The sequence below is a fragment of the Cervus canadensis genome, chromosome 4 (genome assembly GCF_019320065.1).
Source record: "Cervus canadensis isolate Bull #8, Minnesota chromosome 4, ASM1932006v1, whole genome shotgun sequence".
Classification (NCBI taxonomy): Eukaryota; Metazoa; Chordata; class Mammalia; order Artiodactyla; family Cervidae; genus Cervus; species Cervus canadensis.
Window position 1 is genome coordinate 86,331,667 of NC_057389.1, and position 20,854 is coordinate 86,352,520.

Here is a 20,854-nt window from a genome sequence, read left to right on the forward strand (position 1 = left end):
GGATTCTTTACCAGCTGAGTCATCAGGGAAGCCCCTGTGAGCAACCTTGAGCTATTTATTATGCTGTACTCTGAGAATGTGTCTTCTCCTTTTTACTGGAGTATAATTGCCTTACAATGTTGTGTTAGTTTCTGCTGTACAATGAAGTGAACTAGCTGTTCAGTTCAGTTCGGTCACTCAGTCGTGTCTGACCCTTTGCAACCCCACAGACCTCAGCACGCCAGGCCTCCCTGTCCATTACCAACTCCTGGAGTTGGTAAACTTCCAAACTCGTGTCCATTGAGTCGGTGATGCCATCCAACCATCTTATTCTCTGTCATCCCCTTCCCTTCCTGCCCTCTATCTTTCCCAGCATCAGGGTCTTTTCAAATGAGTCAGCTCTTCGCATCAGGTGGCCAAAGTGTTGGAGTTTCAGCTTCAACATCAGTCCTTCCAATGAACACTCAGAACTGATCTCCTTTAGGATGGACTGGTTGGATCTCCTTGCAGTCCAAGGGATTCTCAAGAGTCTTCTCCAACACCACAGTTCAAAAACATCAATTCTTTGGCACCCAACTTTATAGTCCAACTCACGTGGAAATATGACTACCGGAAAAACCATAGCCTTAACCAGATGCACCTTTGTTGGCAAAGTAATGTCTTTGCTTTTTAATATGCTGTCTAGGTTGGTCATAACTTTCCTTCCAAGGAGTAAGCATCGTTTAGTTTCATGGCTGCAGTCACCATCTGCAGTGATTTTTGGAGCCCCCCAAAATAAAGTCAGCCACTGTTTCCCCATCTATTTGCCATGAAGTGATGGGGCCAGATGCCATGATCTTAGTTTTCTGAATTTTGAGCTTTAAGCTAACTTTTTCACTCTCCTCTTTCACTTTCATCAAGAGGCTCTTTAGTTCTTTCTGCCATAAGGGTGGTGTCATCTGCATATCTGAGGTTATTGATATTTCTCCCAGCAATCTTGATTCCAGCTTGTGCTTCATCCAGCCCAGGATTTCTCATGATGTACTCTGCATATAAGTTAAATAAGCACCCGTGACAATATACAGCCTTGATGTACTCCTTTCCCGACTTGGAACCAGTCCGTTGTTCCATGTCCAGTTCTAACTGTTGCTTCTTGACCTGCATACAGATTTCTCAGGAGGCAGATCAGGTGGTCTGGTATTCTCATCTCTTTCAGAATTTTCCACAGTTTATTGTGACTCACACAGTCAAAGGCTTTGGCATAGTCAATAAATCACAAATAGATGTTTTTCTGGAACTCTCTTGCTTTTTCAATAATCCAGCAGATGTTGGCAATTTGACTTCTGGTTCCTCTGCCTTTTCTAAATCCAACTTGAACATCTGGAAGTTCACGGTTCACGTATTGCTAAAGCCTGACTTGGAGAATTTTGAGCATTACTTTACTAGCTTGTGAGATGAGTGCAATTGTGCGGTAGTTTGAGCATTCTTTGGCATTGTCTTTCTTTGGGATCGGAATGAAAACTGACCTTTTCCAGTCCTGTGGCCGCTGCTGAGTTTTCCAAATTTGCTGGCATATTGAGTGCAGCACTTTCACAGCATCATCTTTTAGGATTTGAAATAGCTCAGCTGGAATTCCATCACTTCCACTAGCTTTGTTCATAGTAATGCTTCCTAAAGCCCACTTGACTTCACATTCCAGGATGTCTGGCTCTAGGTAGGTGATCACACCATCATGATTATCTGGGTCTTGAAGATCTTTTTTTTTTTTTTTTTTGTACAGTTCTTTGTTGCCACCTCTTCTTAATATCTTCTGCTTCTGTTAGGTCCATACCATTTCTGTCCTTTATTATGCTCATCTTTGCATGAAATTCTCTCTTGGTATCTCTAATTTTCTTGAAGAGATCTATAGTCTTTCCTAGTCTATTGTTTTCCTTTACTTCTTTGCATTGATCACTGAGGAAGGCTTTCTATCTCTCCTTGCTATTTGGAACTCTGCGTTCAAATGGATATATCTTTCCTTTTCTCCTTTGCTTTTCCCTTCTCTTCTTTTCACAGCTATTTGTAAGGCCTCCTCAGGCAGCCATTTTTCTTTTTTGCATTTCTTTTTCTTGGGGATGGTCTTGATCGCTGTCTCCTGTACAATGTCACGAACCTCCATCCATAGTTTATCAGGCACTCTATCAGATCTAGTCCCTTACATCTATTTGTCCATTTGTCTTCCACTGTATAACCATAAGGGATTTGATTTAGGTCATACCTGAACTGTGTAGTGGTCTTCCCTACTTTCTTCAATTTAAGTCTGAATTTGGCAATAAGGAATGCTCTGAGTCACAGTCAGCTCTGGTCTTGTTTTTGCCGACTGTAAAGAGTTTCTCCATCTTTGGCTGCAAAGAATATAATCAATCTGATTTCAGTGTTGGTCATATGGTGATGTCCGTGTATAGAGTCTTCTCTTGTGTTGTTGGAAGAGGGTGTTTACTATGACCAGTGCATTCTCTTGGCAAAACTCTATTAGCCTCTGCCCTGCTTCATTCCTTCAAACCTGCATTGGGTTTTAATTGTAGCATGAGGGATCTCTGATCTTTGTTGTGGCATACAGGCTCTTTAGTTGCGGCATGTGAACTCTTATTTGCAGCCTGTGGGATCTTAGTTCCCCAACCAGGAATCGAACCCAGGACTCCTGCATTGGGAGTGTAGAGTCTTAGCCACTGGGCCACCAGGGAAGTTCAGTATAATGATATTTTAATGAAATTTGAAAATGTTATATGTAGTGAATGGATCTATGTGTATGGTATGGCAATAATAAACACCAAATTTGTGATGATGATTTTTTCTAGGAAGAAATGGAGGGTAATTGAGTCGGGGAGGTAATACACAGGGCATCTGAACTCTATCTGCAATGCTTTCTATCTTTCAAGAAAGCTGATAGAAGCAGTTCCCTGGTGGTTCAGTGGTTAGGACTCTGTGCTTTCACTGCCAAGGGCTGGGATTCAGTCCCTGGTCAGGGAACTAAGATCATACAAGTTACATGGTGTGGCAAAAAAAAAAAAAAAAACCCAACCAAAAATCTAACAGAATATGTGGTAAGTGTGTAGGATTTAATAGAGCTTAGCAGGAGATACATAAGTATTCAAAACCATATTCCCTACCTATGCTGCCGTGCTCAGTCGTGTCTGACTCTTTGCGACCCCATGGACTATAGCCCACCAGGCTCCTCTATCCATGGGATTCTCCAGGCAAGAATACTGGAGTGGGTTGCCACTTCCTTCTCCACTGTATTACTGAAATGTTTCATAATAGCTTTTATTTATTTTTTTTTCATAATAGCTTTTAAATGCTCCCCCTTCCCCCTATGTTGTGGTTATTATTAATATGTGCCTCCATGAGGAATGCAGAAATCAACTATGGATACTTATGGCTTGGGATAAAATTTCTAGTCAGAACATCATCTCTGCAAAAAATGCTACATCTCAAAAACAAATATGCAGAGATGTTCTCTGCACATTCGTCCCATGACTGTGAGAGGTACTATAACGTTAGCAGAGCCACGTTGAAGAAGCACATGGAAGGTTCAAAACTACCTCAGGAAAGATAAACTTGGAAGAGGAGTTATTTGTGCCACTTACTAAGCTACTGTGTCTCCTTCGGACCCATGCTATGAGTAACCTGTTGCTGCTGTAACAAATTACCACATAGTTAGTGACTTAAAACAGACAGTTTATTCTTATCACTGTTCTGGAGGTCAGAAGTCCAAATTCAAAGCGCCGGCAGGGCTGGACCCTCCGGAGGCTCCAGGGGAGCACTGGCTCCTGCATTTTCCAGCTTCTAGAGGCACTGCATCCCTGGCTTACAGCCGGCCCTTCCCTTCATCCTCACAGCCAGCAGCGCAGCATCTCCTGTCTCTCTCTGCCTCTGACCCTCCCCCTCCCTCTTATAAAAACCCTATAATGACACTGGTGCCCCCTGGGGAATCCAGGGTCATCCCCGTCTCAGGGGCCATAACGTAATCTTTCCTGCAAATTTACAACCTAAGGTGACATTCACAAGTCCTGGTGGTTAAGATGTGGACATCTTTGGGGACCTTTATTCTGCTGGTTGCACCTACCCTTCGATGAAAGAGGAGAGTGAAAAAAGCTGATTCAAAACTCAACATTCAAAAAGTAAGATCATAGCATCTGGTCCTATCACTTCATGGCATTAAATGGGGAAACAATGAAAACAGTGACAGATTTTATTTGCTTGGGCTCCAAAATCAGTGCAGATGGTGACCACAGCCACGAAATTAAGACACTTGCTCCTTGGAAGGAAACCTATGATAAACCTAGACAGCATATAAAAAAGCAGAGACACCACTTTGCAGACCAAGATCCTTATAGTCAAAGCTATGGTTTTTCCAGTAGTCATGTACAGATGTGGGAGTTAGACCATAAAGAAGGCTGAGTGCTAAAGAACTGATGCTTTCGAATTGTGGTGCTGAAGAAGGCCCTTGAGAGTTCCTTGAACTGCAAGAAGATCAAATCAGTCTATCCTAAAGGAAATCAAGCTTGAATATTCATTGCAAGGACAGATGCTGAGTGCTAAAGAACTGATGCTTTCGAATTGTGGTGCTGAAGAAGGCCCTTGAGAGTTCCTTGAACTGCAAGAAGATCAAATCAGTCTATCCTAAAGGAAATCAAGCTTGAATATTCATTGGAAGGACAGATGCTGAAGCTGAAGCTCCAATACTTTGGCCACCTGATGAGAAGAGCTGACTCATTGGAAAAGACCCTGATGCTGGCAAAGATTGAAGGCAGGAGGAGAAGGGGACAACAGAGGATGAGATGGTTGGATGGCATCACCGACTTAATGGATATGAGTTTGAGCAAACTCTGTGAGATAGTGAAGGACAGGGAAGCCTGGCATGCTGCAGTGCATGGGGTCGAAGAGTTGGACACAACTTAGCTGAACACCAAGAGCCCTTCAATTCTTAGCTTTGTGATGTGGGTAGAAATGCTGCAAAGTTGGTTCTGCTTTGCCAGCAGCTTCTGCCAACTGGAGGGAGGGTGGAAGGCTGGAGAGGGGAGAGGGATTTGTCTGCACTGCCCCTTTCACCTCTTGGGTGTTTGAGGAATAGTATCTCAGCGTGGCCTGAATATAGCTTGCATCACCCCTCTTTTTCCTCAGACGACCATACCTGTTACTTTTCTCTCTTGTGACAATGGGTATTTTGTGAAGCATTCAGAAGACAGCCTCATTTTTTACCTTAACATGAAATGACATATTCTTTATGTGTGATGCTCACAGAATACATCTCTGAATATGTTATGGCAAACAAACAGGAGTGCTTGAGGAGGGTCATGCCATCACCCAATCTTAAGTGTGTGCGTGCTCAGTCATGTCTGACTCTTTGTGACCCGTGGACTGTAGCCCACCAGACCCCTTTGTCCATGGGATTCTCTAGGTAAGAATACTGGAGTGGGTAGCCATTCCCTTCTCCAGGTGATCTTCCCGACCTAGGGATAGAAGCTGTGTCTCTTGCATTGGCAGGATTCATTACCACTTGAGCCCATTGGGAGGTAGGCTATTAAATTCATGCGTATTTATTGAAACTCAGCATGCATCATTAATCCATATTTTTAAAAGTATATGTTTGTAATAGTTTATAAATTCAGTATTTTTGCCTTGAAGCTTTTTATATGTTAATTTTCTTAACACATTTTTATGAAAGCATCTAAAACCTTTTTGAAAACCCTATAAAAAGGAATTTTAACTGTATTTATTTTTTGGCCATGCTGTGAGACTTATAGGGTTTTTAGTTCCTCAACTAGGGAATGAATATGAGCCGGTGGCAGTGAGAGCGCAGTCCTAACCGCTGGGCCACCAGGGAAATCCCTACAAAAGGAATTTTTAAAATTCTGTCTGTAAATTAAATGACAAGCAATATCAGAGTTTGGACATACATTTAACATCAAATCAGAGAATGTTTTCTGAAAGAAGCAGGCATATTAAATGCATTAGATGTTTAGCACCCATCTAGTAAGTGTATTAAGAGTTTTCAGGTCCATCACAAATTTATATAAGCACTTTTGGTTGTTGTTTTATATCAGTTAAGGTAGGAATTCAATTGCCTCAGGGATATCATAGCCTTTAAAAACTTTTTAAAAAAATATTGTGGCAAAAAACACATGGGCTTCCCTGGTGGCTCAGCAATAAAGAATCAGCCTGCAATGCAGGAGACAAGGGTTTGATCCCTGGGTCAGGAAGAGCCCCTGGAGGAGGGAATGACAACCCACTTCACTGTTCTTTCAGGGAAAATCCCATGGATAGAGGAGCCTGGTGGGCTATAGTCTATAAGGTCACAAAGAGTTTGACAGGACTGAGCAACTGAGCACGCAGGAGGCAAAACACACATAACATGAAATTACCATCTTAACTACTTTTAAATGTCAGCTGCTAACAGAATTGTGTCTCGCAGATAGCACATTGAGGTCCATACAGAGCCAACCCTTCGCTTTTAAACACATGCGCTGTAAAGTGACTTGATGGATATTTATTATAATTATTTATGGCTGCATTTAACAAACTTTTCTTTCTGTTTGATGCTATTTACACTACTGTTGTATAAAGGAAGTGAATGACAGGAAAAGTCCCACCAATAAATAAATAATCTTCATTTAATTGTGATTTACCTTAAGAATTGTGTGATCTTCCACTCTTCCTGAGAAGATTCAAAGGCCAATGTGCTTTTTTGATGGCTCTGATACTTAAGGGTCGCCAAGTGGCTAGGAATGAAAAGTGTTTCTAATGATTAAAAAAAAAAAAAAAAGGTGGTATTAAGTACATTCACACTGGTGAATGTACTTAATCTGGTATTATATTATAATTAAATCTGGTATTATACAATACCAGACCCTGGGTATTCTCTGGGGATACTCTAAAAACACCATCAGACATAAATTTCCCTGCAGTGCAAAGCGCACAGCTGAGGACTGTGATGTCTCACACCTGCGGATATGCTGAGATCAGTCCTGCACGGAGATGGGCCCTGGAAGTCTGACCTCCCACGGGGGACAGCGCCTGGGTTGCTGACCTCAAGGCCCAGTAGTGAGGACGGGGACGAAGGGAGGGCCTCCGCGTGTCAAAAGTCACACGTCAAAATCAAGCAAGACCCCCACTTGCAGAGTATGATGTTATTTTACACTGAGCGTCTTTGTTCCTAAGTAAAAGGCATGTTTCCACGGTGACCTTGATCCCTGCCCGACTTTTTCCCGGCCCCGGAGGTCACCAGACCCCCTCCTCACCCACCCTGTCCAGTCCTCTCTAGTCCCGGTTCTGGACAGGGACGCTCCTTGTGAAAACTGAGTCAGGACTTCGGGTCCAGGAGGACTTGGAGGGCCCGCCGGCGCAGGAGCGAGTTCTGCTCAGAGCCCGGGGCCAGTAGATAGTATCCCGAAGCCTAGTCATTCAATCAGTAAGAGGGCGGGAAAAATCAGAGGCGCTCGGAAGGGTTGGAGAATTGTCCAATCAGGGGCACAAGGAGGCGGGTCTCGGGAAACCTTCCAGTCAGGAGCCCCGACAGTAAAAATGTTCGAAGATTGCCCAATCAGACCGGCGAAGTGTGAAGCATCTCCCAATGATAATCCCGGACGAAGAGAGTGTCAGGAGCACCGTCCAATCAGGGTCGTGGGCGGGCACGCTTCCTGCCCGAGTGCGGGTAGTTCTCCGAGGGCCTTGGCGCTGCTGCGCGCCTGCCCCGCGGCCCCAGGTGTCAGGTCTCTGTGGCTCTCACCTGCCCGGGCCGCTGGGAGGACTCCCGGGAAAGCCCGGAGCCGGGAAGAGATGGTGAGTGAGCGGGGCCGGGCCCAACATCGGGAAGGGCTGATTTGAACCGGCTGGAAGCGGTCCCGGGGTGGGGTCCTGGCGTCCTGTCCGGTCCTCGCGTGTGTGTCAGCGGTCTCAGAACTACCCGGGTGACCCAGATGTTCACAGCTGCCTTCCCCACAGGGCCCTGAGAACACCAGCCCCTGGTCGGTTCCTCCCATCGGACAGTCTGCAGGGGCTGGCGGGGAGCTTGGGGAGACCTGCTTGGGGACCTTGGACTGGGAGGGGTCACCTGGTAGGTCCTCGGTCCTGAGTGACCCCAACTCCAGCCCTCATTTCTTGGAGGGACACTAGTTGTCAGCTGACCGGACGCCTGAGGGGAAAAGGCAAATAATTCCTGACCCGTGGATTCTCACAAGGTAAGTGAGAAAAACTAACGCCAAGGTCAAGGAAAACGCACTATCAGGTGGGGTAGCACCCCTCAAACCGCCACCGCCGCCCAAGCAAAATGCACAGGCGACACAGCGGGGACACTGCTGATGTCCTTTGTTCAGAGAGCACTTCAGTGAGCGATGGGGGAGGGGTACCCCACGTGGTGGCGTGGCTGCACTTGACCCTTTGGTCATCTTTGTCTGGGGACCAGTACAGCCCTGCCGCTCCCTGGGTTTGTTGCCTTGAAAAGATGTGTTCGCTTACTGAAACCTCAGATTTTCAGCAAATGTAAAATACATCTAATTAATACAGTGGGAAACAGAAGATAAAATATTTTCAAAGGGGTGAGTTTCAGAAGAAAGAAAAAAAGGGAAATATCTTCCATTCCGTTTGTTAAACATTCTTTTAAAATCACCTGTCTGTGGTAAGTTTCTGAGGTCTGTCCTTTTGAGTTAACAAATGGAATTCTGGGGCATAGCCTCCAAAGTTCCAGGGGAAAGCATGTCAGAGAAATAGAGATTTCCCTTCCTGTCAGCTGCAGAGAAGTGAAGGAAATACCTCATAGCATGATAGGTAAAGATGGTGAAGATTCACCCAAAAATATCAGTTATTTAATTTCTGACAGTAGATGCTATTGTTGTTTATTACCCGCAATACACTTTGCTTAAATCTGCAATAAATTGTTTACTATCCTCGAAACCTGTGGGTATACACAGATCTTACTTAGACACCAGTTTGTCCTGTCCTTTGTGCTGAAGTGTCTGTCATTTCTGCTTGGCTCTTAGTGGCTGCTCTGTAGTGAATCAGGTCTCCTTTTAGACACAGGTCTGCTTTGGACTTTGTTCCTCAAGGTAGATCTAATGGCCTATTCCTCTGCCAATTCATCCTCTCAGGAGTGCTGCTGCTTTAAAATCCTTGCAGTGTGCCAGGCAGGTTCTCTCCTGGCTCTTCAGAATATTTTGACTGTTTAGGGGCATTTGTTTTCATTAGGTTTGAAAGTTAGTATTTGTTAAATCCTAAAAAGAAAAAAATCTGTTTTTGGGATTTGATGGGATTTTATAACGATCCTAGGTCTGTCTTGGGAGGATCAATATTTTGGTAACACTGATTTCTTTTTAAGAATGTGTGCCATCTTGTTATTTATTTCATTTTTCTTTGTTACTATCCTTAGTGTTTTTAAATTTTTCTTTTTCTTTTTTTTAATGCATTATTTATTTATTTATTTGGCTCCACTGTGTCTCAGTTGCAGCTTTTGGGATATTTTAGTTGTGACATGCGGGATCTAGTTCCCTGACCAGGAATTGAACCTGGACTCCCTGCACTGGGAGCTCAAAGTCTTATCCACTGGACCACCAGGGTAGTCTAGTTATTAGGTTCTTTTTATAGCCGTCATTAAACTTATTTTGTACTACTTCAATTTGGCTTTTACCATGGTGTATGTTATCTTTTCAAAGTGACCTTTCCAGGATCTTCCCTGGTGGTCCATTGGTTAAGATTCTGTGCTTCCAATGCAGGGGATTGGGTTTGATTCCTGATCAGGGAAATAAGATCCCACATGCTGCATGGTGTGGTCAAAAAATAAAGTGACCTTTCCAATTTTCTGTTGCTTTTAATTAGAAAGGTAATGAAACTTATATTGAGTTTTTATCCTGAGATCTTGTTCAGTATCTTATTCTATGATTATCGTTTTGTTCTGTTGGTGTCATAGACGTACAGTTGTTTGAGTTAGGCATTGAGACAACCTGTTTTCTAGTATTGCACGTTTGTGCATTTTCTGGACTGGATCACTAGTATAATGTTGACTAAGAGGTCAGCTGGCCATAGTTCATTTGTATCTAATTGTCTTGGAGAAAACAGTTAACTTCATAGAATTTATCTGTCCTTTTATTTTTTTTTTAATTTTTTTTCTCATCTGTTTTCCTTTATCTAATCATGCATATTATCATGTTTCCCACTGGTAAGAGTGTTTTTTAATGTATGACTGTTGAATACTATAAAATGGCTTTCAGCAACGCTGAGATGGTTAGAGATAATTCCTATGAGTTGATTATAGTGTTTTCTGTTTTATAAGATGACATCAGTGCAGGAAAATGCATATGACATATATAGTTGACAGAAATATTGAAGAAAAAAAAAATCCTCTGTGAAATGAAACTCAGCCCTCAATGTAGAACCAGCTTTCATACCAGACTGGAAATGAACCCAAATGACAGGGCCCTCACTCTCCAAATTCAACCAATGTGTTGAATATGTTGAATTATATCAAGATATATATGTGTGTGTGTGCTTGTGTGCTCAGTCATGTCCAGCTCTTTACGACCCCATGGTCTATAGCCCTCCAGGCTCCTCTGTCCATTTCTAGGCAAGAAAACTGGAGTGGGTTGCCATTTCCTTCTCCAGGGAATCTTCCAGACCCGGAGTGGGGGAACCCAAGTCTCCTATGTCTCCTTTATTGCAGGCTCTCTAGGGTTCTTTTTATAAGGGCACTAATCCCATCCCTGGTCAACTCCATAAGGCTCCACCTCCGAACACCATCACCTTGGGGATTAGGTTTCAACCTGAATTTGGTGGTGGAGGACACAGACCCTCAGCCTACGGTAGTCCCCAAGACCACCCTGGCTTCACAGATTTACTTGGTGGCTCCCTGGCTTCAGTGTGTAGCCGTGCTCACGGCTCTGATTTCTGACCACGGGAATAAAGCAGAGTCAGCAGGAGAAAGGTGCCCAGGCCAGTTCCTGAGGAGACTGAGTGCAGGATCCTAAGGGCTCCCCACTCGCCCCAACAGAATCACACAGGGCAGGCTTCCTTCCCCCACCGCCCACCCCCAGCCTGTGGTGACAACATGGTTGACATGCCATCCACCCGGGACACTAATGAGAGGCTCAGTTACCAGGGTTGTGTTGGGGTGGTCATGTAGACACCCTGTGATTAGTCTGAACTGAGATTCCAGACTCCCAGAAGGAAAGCTGGTCTTCAGCATAAACTGTATTATTAGCATAAAAGGGCAGAGGAGCCACTGCTGTCAAGGTGGTGAGAATGCTGCCCAGACCCAAGTTCCCACATGCCAGCAGAAGGCCAGCCCTGCATGCCAGACTGAAGAAAGACTGGACAGCCCCTTGCCCTTCGCTTTGTCTAAACTTTTGCTTCAGCTCTAGGAACTGGTTTTTTTTCCTCCTAATGCAGTACAGTCTTCTAACTTTTTTCCCTCACCCAAAGCTCACTTTTGGGAACTTGAGGGGCGTTTCACCTCCTGCCCAGAAGAAAGCAAAAATCTGAGATGTCACCTGGGCTGGACTTTGATTGTCCTCTCACTTGGCCAGCATGGCCACTGGCAGCTGGTATATTCAGTGAGCTGGCCCTCCTGGAGTTGGATCGCTCATTTTCACCATGATCAACTTTTAACCTCACAGCAGGCAGTTCAGTCACCTTTCATACCCCAGATGACCCCATTGTCATCCCCTCTTCCTTCTTCCTCCACTTCCCGGACAGTGCTTTTCCCATATTTTAGTGAGTCTGGATTGTTTCAGCAAATCCCACTTCTGATGTGTCTAGTGACCACAGGACCCCCTGTGGTTCTGCATGGTCTCACATGACTCAGCACAGAGTTGTACTAATGATTAGAATTTATCACAACAAAAGGACAAAGCAGACTCAGCAAAGGGAAAGGGGCCATGAGGAGAAATCTGAAGAAAACCACGTGCAGGCTTTTAAGAGACCTTTCCCAGTGGAGTCACACATAACACACCTCACAGCCAAGGTTGTGACAGCACGTGAAATACTATTTCCTGGAGGCTCATTAGGGACTCAGTGCCCTGGGGTTTTTATTGATAGCTGATTGTGTAAGCATCCTCTGCCCAGCATGGACCCAAAGCCCAGATGCCCAAATAAAAAGCAGGTGCTCAGTATTAACTATCAGTTTACAGATAGGGAGTAATAATTTTGGCAGTGTGAAACCTTCAAAAATTAAGTTCCCAGACGCCAGCCAAGGCCAGCGTTGCCTCCTCACCAGCAGTCATTGCCAGGGATCAAGTTAAGGTTTGCAGTGTCCACTCTTTTCCTGCACGTTCAATAGAGGAAACACTACAGGCAACTGTATCATGAGTAACTCACCTGACTCAAGAAGCTCCTGTACAATAGGGATATTCCTGTTTTGCTCTGCTGAATAGGTACTAAATTCTGGTATCAGAATTGTTGCAGGAGAGTGTTTTCTTTCCTCTGTTCATGGAATGTCACTGGGTTGATGAACTTTAAAAACAAAAGGAAAAAAAAAAAAAAAGAAAGAAACATGGCTTAAGGGAGGCATGCAGCTCAGTGGTTCTTGTGCTTAGGAGTTGGCCTTACTTGCTCATGTGCCCACCAGGGGAGGGACGTGGACATAAGAGAAACTGAGAGTGCAGCCTCTAGGTTGGTTTGTGTGGAATCACTGTCTCCTGGAACTTGAGGCAAGGCAGTGTTTCCTTTGTAGGAAGGCACTGGACTCCTTTATGTATTTTATAGTCAAGGGTAAATTCGCTGTCAAATGTTTCTGATGTTAAAGTCCATTGCAAAGTAGGACTCTTAACCTTTGCCTCAAGGTCATAAGGGTACTCTTTTATGACTCCTGTAGAAGAGCATCATGGAACGTGTGTGTGTGTGTGTGTGTGTGAGCTCAGAACTGCTGAGCAGCAGCACTGGCTCAGGAGTGTAGAGAATGTATGGAGTTTTTACTTCCTATCATCATGAAAATAGAAAAAAAGAGTAGAAACTGGGCTGGTGATAACTGTTACACAGAAAAGTTAAAATTAATGCATATTCAAAAGAAATATTTTATTCAGCCAGTTGGACTGTCCTTATGACCTGGAGTTCTTTAAGACAATATGGCTAGTTGGCCCTTGCAGCACATTGGGTTCCCACAGGCCCATTGGCCTGTCATATTTGGTTGGGGGAAAAGAAGGAAATATGTCCAGTCCTTCATTGTATGTTCTTAAAAATCATTTATTTGTTTATTTTTGCCCACGCCATGTGGCAGTGTGGGATTTTAGTTCCCTGACTAAAAATTGAACCTGTGCTCTTATGAATTGCAAGTGCAGAGTCCTAACCACTGGACTAGGGAAGTCCCACCTTCATTGTGCTTTTATTCCTTTGAACCTCATTCAGGCTGACCTTGAGCTTCATATGCTTATGAATGGTGTGCTGTAGGAAGAAACTATAAAGTCTCTTGTGTCGCAAGGGGGTTGACAGTTCTTAAAATGCAAATATTGTAATGGACACATGTATATGTATGGATGGGTCCCTTCACTGTTTACCTGAAACAATCACAGCATTGTTAACTGGCTGTGCGTGCATTCTAAATTGCTTCAGTCATGTCTGACTCTTTGAGATCCTACAGACTGTAGCCTGCCAGGCTCCTCTGTCCAGGAGATTCTCTAGGCAAGAATACTGGAGTGGGTTGCCATGCCCTCCTCCAGGGGATCTTCCTGACTCAGGAACTGAACCCATGTCTCTTATGTCTCCTGCATTAATAGGTGGGTTCTTTACCATTCGCAGCACCTGGGAAGCCCTTAATTGGCTGTACTGCAATATAATATGTTTTTGGTATTAAGAAAATAAATAAAAGTTTTAAAAAATGGAAATATTGTTTCATTTGTATAGTACTTTCATTTCTCCAACATGATTTGAATCCTTTGGTTAGAGAAGAGTAAGACTTGAAGTGGTCACAGTAGAAATGTAGAGGTAAGTTGAATGTGTTAGTGGTAATGGTTTAGTTGCTAGTCATGTCTGACTCTTGCAGTCCCATGGACTGTAGCCTGCCAGGCGCCTCTATCCATGAAATTCCCCAGGCAAGAGTACTGGAGTGGGTTGCCATTTCTTTCTCCAGGGGATCTTACTGACCCAGGGATCAAACCCAGGTTTCCTGCATTGCAGGCAGTCTCCTGCTTTGCAGGCAGATTCTTTACCAACTGAATCACTAATCTATGAGGGCGGGAGTGTGGACATAAAGTTAGGAGGTATGACGACTGAGTCACAGGGTGAATGTTTGGTGACCACAAAATCTTGTTTGAGCTTCCTGTGACTTGAGCCCAGTTGCTCAGTGTCATGAATCACATCCAAGCTCCTGCACATATTTTGGTTGTTTCAGGACTCAGTGGTCTTCGAGGATGTGGCTGTGAACTTCACCCTGGAGGAGTGGGCTTTGCTGAATTCTGCTCAGAAGGAGCTCTACAGAGATGTGATGCTGGAGACCTTTAGAAACCTAGCCTCAGTGGGTAAGAATGATGTCATTCTTTCACTTAGTTATTTAGAGACAAGTATATCTGGCACATCACTGTTCTGAGATGTAGAATGTAGAAAGGAAGTATGTTAACTAATAAGACAGATGTGGTCACAACTGCCATAGAATCTACCCACAAAAAATGTGATTCTATGTATTAAACTGAAACTAAAGCTTTCTGTAAAGAAAGCTCCCTTAGTATCACTAGTAGATACAGGTTTCATGGGGCCTTGGAGATCCCAGTAAGTTCTATTTTAGAACCTTGAGAGAATTTTACTGTGTTTATTAAAGTGCTCACTATTTTGACCCCTTGTACTGTTTTTGATGAAGTCTTGACACAGATAAATGCCTCAGTTTCTTTCTTGGCTAATAGGTAGCTTCTTTCTTGTAAGATTTGTTCCCTTTTTGCTTTCAGATGATGAGACTCAATGTAAGGTCAATGGGTCAGTTTCTCAGCAGGATATTTATGGGAATAAAATATCCAAAGAACATAAAATATCAAAGTTCACTGGAAGTGATTCCTGGCCCTTTGTCTTAGGAAAAATTTGGGAAGAACTCAGCATTGAAGATCAGTACACATACCAGAGTAGACACCTGAGGTGAGTTGCACTCAGAGAAAGCAGTATTTCAGGAGGGAATCTTAGCATGTCATGAAGTTTAAAAAGCAAACAAAGCACATGTAAGTCTAGGTCAGATTTGTTTATTCATAGAGATTTTCATGAAGATTTTTTTAAATTTGACATTCATGTTGTGCTAGAAACAGTTGAAAACAATCAGCAGGAGAGATCATGTTTAAGAAACACTTGTTTTTGTAATGGTTGCAGTTGAGCCCCCTTTCGTGGCATTGAGTTCATTCCACTTTAAAGGAAGTCAAATCAGTGAGAAAATTTACCCATTCAGTGAAATCCATGATAGTGTAATCCTTGTGTGTATGTGTGTGTGTGCGCTCAGTCATGTCTGACTCTTTGCAACCCCATGCACTGTACCCCATCAGGCTCCTCTGTCCATGAAATTCTCCAGGAAAGAATACTGAAGTGGGTAGCCATTTCCTCCTCTAGAGGGTCTTTCCAACCCAGGGATTGAACCCATGTCTCTTGCGTGTCCTGCATTGGCAGGAAAATTCTTTATCATTGCACCACCTGGGAAGTCCTGTAATCCTTGTACTTACTAATAAATCATTATTAGTCAAACCATTTATAACATGCTTCTCATGTTTAACAGAAATCATGTGGTGGAAAGACTCCATGAAAGTAATGATCAATGTGGGGAAGGCTTCAGTCAGATTCCAAATCTTAACCTGTACCAGAAAACTCTCACTGGAGTAAAACAGTATGAATACAGTGCATACAAAAAAGCCTTCATGCATTGTTCACTCAAGAATCACAGCACTGCTCGCACTGGACATAAACCGTATCAATGTCAAGAATGTGGGCAGGCCTACAGTTGTCATTCACACCTAAGGACGCATGTGAGAATCCATAATGGAGAAAGGCCCTTTGTATGTAAATTATGTGGAAAAACCTTTCCGCGTACTTCTTCCCTCAACCGGCATATCAGGATTCATACTGCTGAGAAAACCTACGAATGTCAGCAATGTGGGAAAGCCTTCATTGATTTTTCAAGTCTTACTAGTCACGTGAGAACTCACACTGGAGAGAAGCCATATCAATGTAAGACATGTGGGAAAGCTTTCAGCTACTCCTCAACTTTTCGAAGACACATGATAACACACACTGGAGAGAAGCCCTATAAGTGTATGCAATGTGGGGAAGCCTTCAGCTACTCCTCAACTTTTCGAAGACACATGATATCACATACCGGGGAGACACCACATAAATGTAAGGAATGTGGGGAAGCCTTCAGTTATTCCTCGGCTTTTCGAAGGCACATGATAACACACACGGGAGAGAAGCCCTATGAATGTAAACAGTGTGGGAAAACCTTCATTTATCTTCAGTCCTTTCGAAGGCATGAAAGGATTCACACTGGAGAGAAGCCCTACGAATGTAAGCAATGTGGAAAAACCTTCATCTATCCCCAGTCATTTCGAAGACATGAAAGGACGCACGGTGGAGAAAAACCCTATGAATGTGACCAGTGTGGAAAAGCATTCAGCCACCCATCCTCCTTTCGAGGACACATGAGGGTGCACACTGGAGAGAAACCTTACAAGTGCAGTCAGTGTGGGAAAACTTTCAACTGGCCCATATCCTTACGAAAACACTTGCGAACTCACACTAAAGAGAAACCCTATGAATGTAAACAGTGTGGAAGAGCCTTCAATTTGTCTGCTTACTTTCGAGAGCATGTGAGAATGCATCCTGGAGACAAGTCTTATGAATGCAAGCTATGTGGGAAAGCCTTCTATTGTCACCTCTCCTTACAGAAACATATGAGAAGGCACACCGCCGAGAAGCTTTATGAATGTGAACAATGCCAGAAAGCTTTCAGTTGGCCTGAACTTTTGCAACAGCATGTGAGAACGCATACTGCAGAGAAACCGTACGAATGCAAGGAATGTGGTAAAGTCTTCAAGTGGCCCTCATCCTTACCAATACATATGAGAATGCACACTGGGGAGAAACCGTACGAATGTAAGCAGTGTGGGAAGGCCTTCAGTTGTTCCTCATCCTTAAGAAGACATGTGAGGATACATACTGTGGAGAAATACTACATATGTAATGGGGAAAATCATCCTGCAAATGAATTCATGCACAGTGCTTCAGAAAATTCACATGAGAGAAATCTTATAAAAGTTGAAAATCTGGTATTGCCTTTATGAGTCCCTCGTCATGGAAGTGGATCCATATGGAGTGTATTTCTAGTTCTTTTTGATGAAAATTAACTGTTAAAGTACTCTCTTAACTATAGTACATAAATTTTGTAGGTAGTGGTTTTTTTTTTTTTTTAATGTTTTAGGAAATAAAACATTTATCTTTCCAGTTGGACTCATGGGTGATTTGCAGTGTATTTTTAATATATGCACTATATTAAATATATAGTTTAGAGCAACTACCTAATGTGGGGCTCAAACCCATGACCCTGGGATTAAAAGCCCGATGCTCTACTGACTGAGCTAGCCAGGCAGTTAAATATATAGTTTAATATCTTAGTTGTTTAAATTGTCCTTTAGAGGATCATTGGAAAAATGACCTTGTGGTATTTGTTGAAATTTTCCTACTGGCTTAGTGTGGCAGATACTGGATAATCAACTATTACATATTTCCCACCATGGTATTGAGACAGGCTTTATTTATTTAGGCCAGTGGAGTCTTATTCCATTTTTCTTAAAAATGGTAGAAATTTGTAATTATGCAGAGTTCTTCAAAGTGCGTAGTCTCATGTGAATTGTTACTTTCAACTTTTATGCTTTGCTTTGTCTTTGCTTGTGATTGCAAATTAAAACTAGGTTTTTTATTTAAGAAACACTTATGATGTCACCATGATATATCAAGTTCTGGATTGTGTTACATCAGCATGAGTAGTGTTAGGAACTACAGTTCCCCAGATCCCTTCCCTTTATGATTCTGTGTCCAAATATGCCAGAAGCCTATTGATGTGAGATATGGAAGGCAGAAGTGAAGCCATTACTAAGATTTTGCAGTTTGTTGTTGTTGTTTAGTTGCTCAGTTATGTCTGACTTTTTTGCGACCCCATGGACTGTAGCCCACCAGACTCCTCTGTCCATGGGATTCTCCAGGCAAGAATACTGGAATAGGTTGCCATTTCCTTCTCCAGGGGATCTTCTTGACCCAGGCATGGAACCTATGTGTCCTGCATTGGCAGGTGGATTCTTTACCACTGAGCCACCAGAGAATCTATAGATACATTTACTTACCACTAAAATAATCATTTTGGTTTCCTAACTTATATTTTGAGGCATATTGTTGGGGAAAGGTCAAAGAGCTGCTTCTAGAACTGTTCCTTAAGATAGTAAGCCTGAGGCAACACTCACTTATGGAAGAATTTCAGAGATTATTGCTGCTATCAAGTCCCGGGGGATACAGGACTTTTTTTTTTTAACTAAACTTTTCTTTCAGTTTGGTTGTTATAAAAGCTATGAAAGGGGAGTTTGAAATATCACAATCCTTTTTAAGGTGCTTTTTAAAAACTTGTAGTTGATTTACAATGTGTTAATTTCTTCTGTATAACAGTGATTCATTTATATATATGTGTATGTGTGTGTGTATTCTTTTCATTTTCTTTTCCATTATGGTTTATCACAGTCATTGAATATAGTTCCCTGTGCTATAGTAGGACCTGGTTGTTTATGTTATTATTGATACATTATTATTGGCTAAAGTCCTTATAGGCTAGTGCTGAAGTTCCAACTTCAACCCCAGGTATTTTGATTGGCAAACAACCTGATACCCTATGAACCACATACACCCAAATCAGGTCATATGATTTAATTCTATTTGTGAACTTGCCTGACAGTGCAGTGATTAAGACTCTGCGCTTCCATTGCAGGGGCACTGGTTCATTCCTGCTTGGGGAACTAAGATCCTTCATGCCACATGGCACCCCTACACCACCCCCACCCAAAAGGTATTTGTAAGTCATGCTACTATGCCCACCCTTGTCTTCAGATTCTGCAAGTGGCTCAGCCTCTATGGCTGTGTCGTAGAACCACAAAAATCTGATGCATAGCAACCCAGGTTGGTATCCACTGGGGTATTACCCCAGGCCACATGGCCCTGAAACCAGGCCCTCCAGAAGCTGCAGGAGTCATCATTTAAGAAATGTATCTAGGGCTTCCCTGCTGGCTCAGTGGTTAAGAATCTACCTGCCAACGCAGGAGACACGGGTTTGATCCCTGGTCTGGGAAGATCCCACGTGCCAGGGAGCAACTAAGCCCATGTGCAACAATTACTGAGCCTGTGCTGACCAGTTAGTGAAGCCACTGCAATGAGAAGCCACTGCACTGCAACTGGAGAAAAGCCTGCCGCAGCAAGGAAGACCCAACACAGCCAAAAATAAAGAATTTTTTAAAAGGAAATTGTCTAATAAAAACAAGTGTATCTGATTTTTTAAAAAATCTATATAGACTTACTAAAGAGGAATCTTATTCACAGAGGGCTGCCAGAGGACCGGGGCCCGGGCCTGAGATGGGCCAGCGTCTCCAACCACAGAGCAAAGGGCTTTTCCCATCTGTGTGAAGAGGGGAAGCAGGATGAAAGTTGGGCTAGTGAGGGGCTATGCGGATTCTGAGACCAGTAGGACTGGACGGGGGCCTCCTGGGTACCTTGTCTGGAAAAGCTGACCCAGGGCTTGTTCAGAACCTCACTGTTGCTCAGACAGAGGTGGTGGGTGAGGGGCTGCGATCCAGCGTTCCCATTCCCTGTGGGGAGAGAGCCTGATACCGTGGGTTATGAAATAGGACTCAAAAGAACTTGGTCAAGCCCATATTGGGAGCCGGGTCAGGAGAGCGGGGCCTCCTGATGCCAAAGGCCACATGTCAAACACAGTGAGATCCTGGCTTATATGCGGACGTGAATGTCTTTGTTCTTAAAGAAATGGCACAGACTCACAATGACTTCACCCCCGGACCACTGGCCCCTGAGGTCACCAGGCTCTCCTGTCCCATCTCATCCAGTCCCGACCCTGGACAGGGGTCTCTCTGCGAGGCAAGTAAGTCAGGACTTCTCGATCCAGATCCACCTGCCCGGGAACAAGTTCTGCTAGGAACCCACGTCCCGTGCTAGCGAGTCCAGGTATCTAGAAGGAGCCCAGGCAGGGATGGGCTGAAGCTGAAAACCGCACTTCCGCCCGGCATAAGCACTTGAAGGTTCAGACTAAACATTGAAGCCTGGAAGGACAGTAACACTGTCCAGTCAAGGGAGGCGGGGGCGAACCCAGGAGAATAACCAGAACTGCAGGGGAGGTGTCAGGGTAACAGGGTCTGAACAACTGTCCAATCAGGGCCCGGAATCTTGCCTGAGCATTATCCTTTCGGAGTCCTGGGGTGAGTGTCAGGAGTACCATCCAATAAGATCGCCACTTCCCGGAGAACCATTCAATCAAGGGCTGCGGGGGCGGGTATTACATACACAAGAAGCATCTGGGAGAGGAGTGCGTGGGACACCGTCCAATTAGAGGGCGGAGGCCCGGAACTCCGTCCAATCAGGACCGGCGGCGGCCACCCTCCCCGCCCGCGCAGGCGTCTCTCGCTTCAGACCTGGGCTCTCCAGCATGCCTGAGGGTTGCGGCCCCAGGTGTCCTGTTTTCGTGGCCTCGCGGGCTCCGGGAAGGATGCTCTGGAGATCCAGGAACTGGCAGATATGGTGAGTTCTCTGACCGGAGCCGGAGACCGGCTGGGGCTGATTAGGACCCGCTGGGAGTTGAGGCAGGCCCGGGTCTCCGGCGCCCGCTCCTCTAGATAGCGACCCAAGTCTCCCCCTCGACCCCGTTGTC

At 44.1% G+C, this 20,854-nt stretch overlaps 1 protein-coding gene across 3 annotated transcripts; it reads left to right on the top strand.

Annotated features, from left to right (window-relative positions):
* Window positions 1-7,635: 7,635 nt before the first annotated feature.
* LOC122440189 (zinc finger protein 555-like) lies at window positions 7,636-19,311 on the top strand. Of its 3 annotated transcripts, XM_043466107.1 has the most exons (5): window positions 7,642-7,779; window positions 8,113-8,177; window positions 14,309-14,435; window positions 14,856-15,039; window positions 15,662-17,382. In XM_043466107.1, the coding sequence occupies exons 3-5, from the start codon at window positions 14,402-14,404 to the stop codon at window positions 17,220-17,222; spliced, it is 1,779 nt and encodes a 592-aa protein (XP_043322042.1). In that variant the 5' UTR covers window positions 7,642-7,779; window positions 8,113-8,177; window positions 14,309-14,401; the 3' UTR covers window positions 17,223-17,382. The 3 variants fall into 3 exon arrangements, with proteins under 3 accessions (XP_043322043.1, XP_043322041.1, XP_043322042.1); XM_043466108.1 differs by lacking the exons at window positions 8,113-8,177; window positions 15,662-17,382 and adding an exon at window positions 18,911-19,311 and having other exon boundaries at window positions 7,636-7,779; XM_043466106.1 differs by lacking the exon at window positions 8,113-8,177 and having other exon boundaries at window positions 7,636-7,779.
* Window positions 19,312-20,854: the final 1,543 nt, after the last annotated feature.

Bases quoted from the DNA above. Each gene is read 5' to 3' on its own strand.
- LOC122440189 (XM_043466106.1), top strand. The intron at 14,436-14,855 runs GTAAGAATGATG...TTTTGCTTTCAG, and splicing joins TAGAAACCTAGCCTCAGTGG to ATGATGAGACTCAATGTAAG. The intron at 15,040-15,661 runs GTGAGTTGCACT...CATGTTTAACAG, and splicing joins TACCAGAGTAGACACCTGAG to AAATCATGTGGTGGAAAGAC.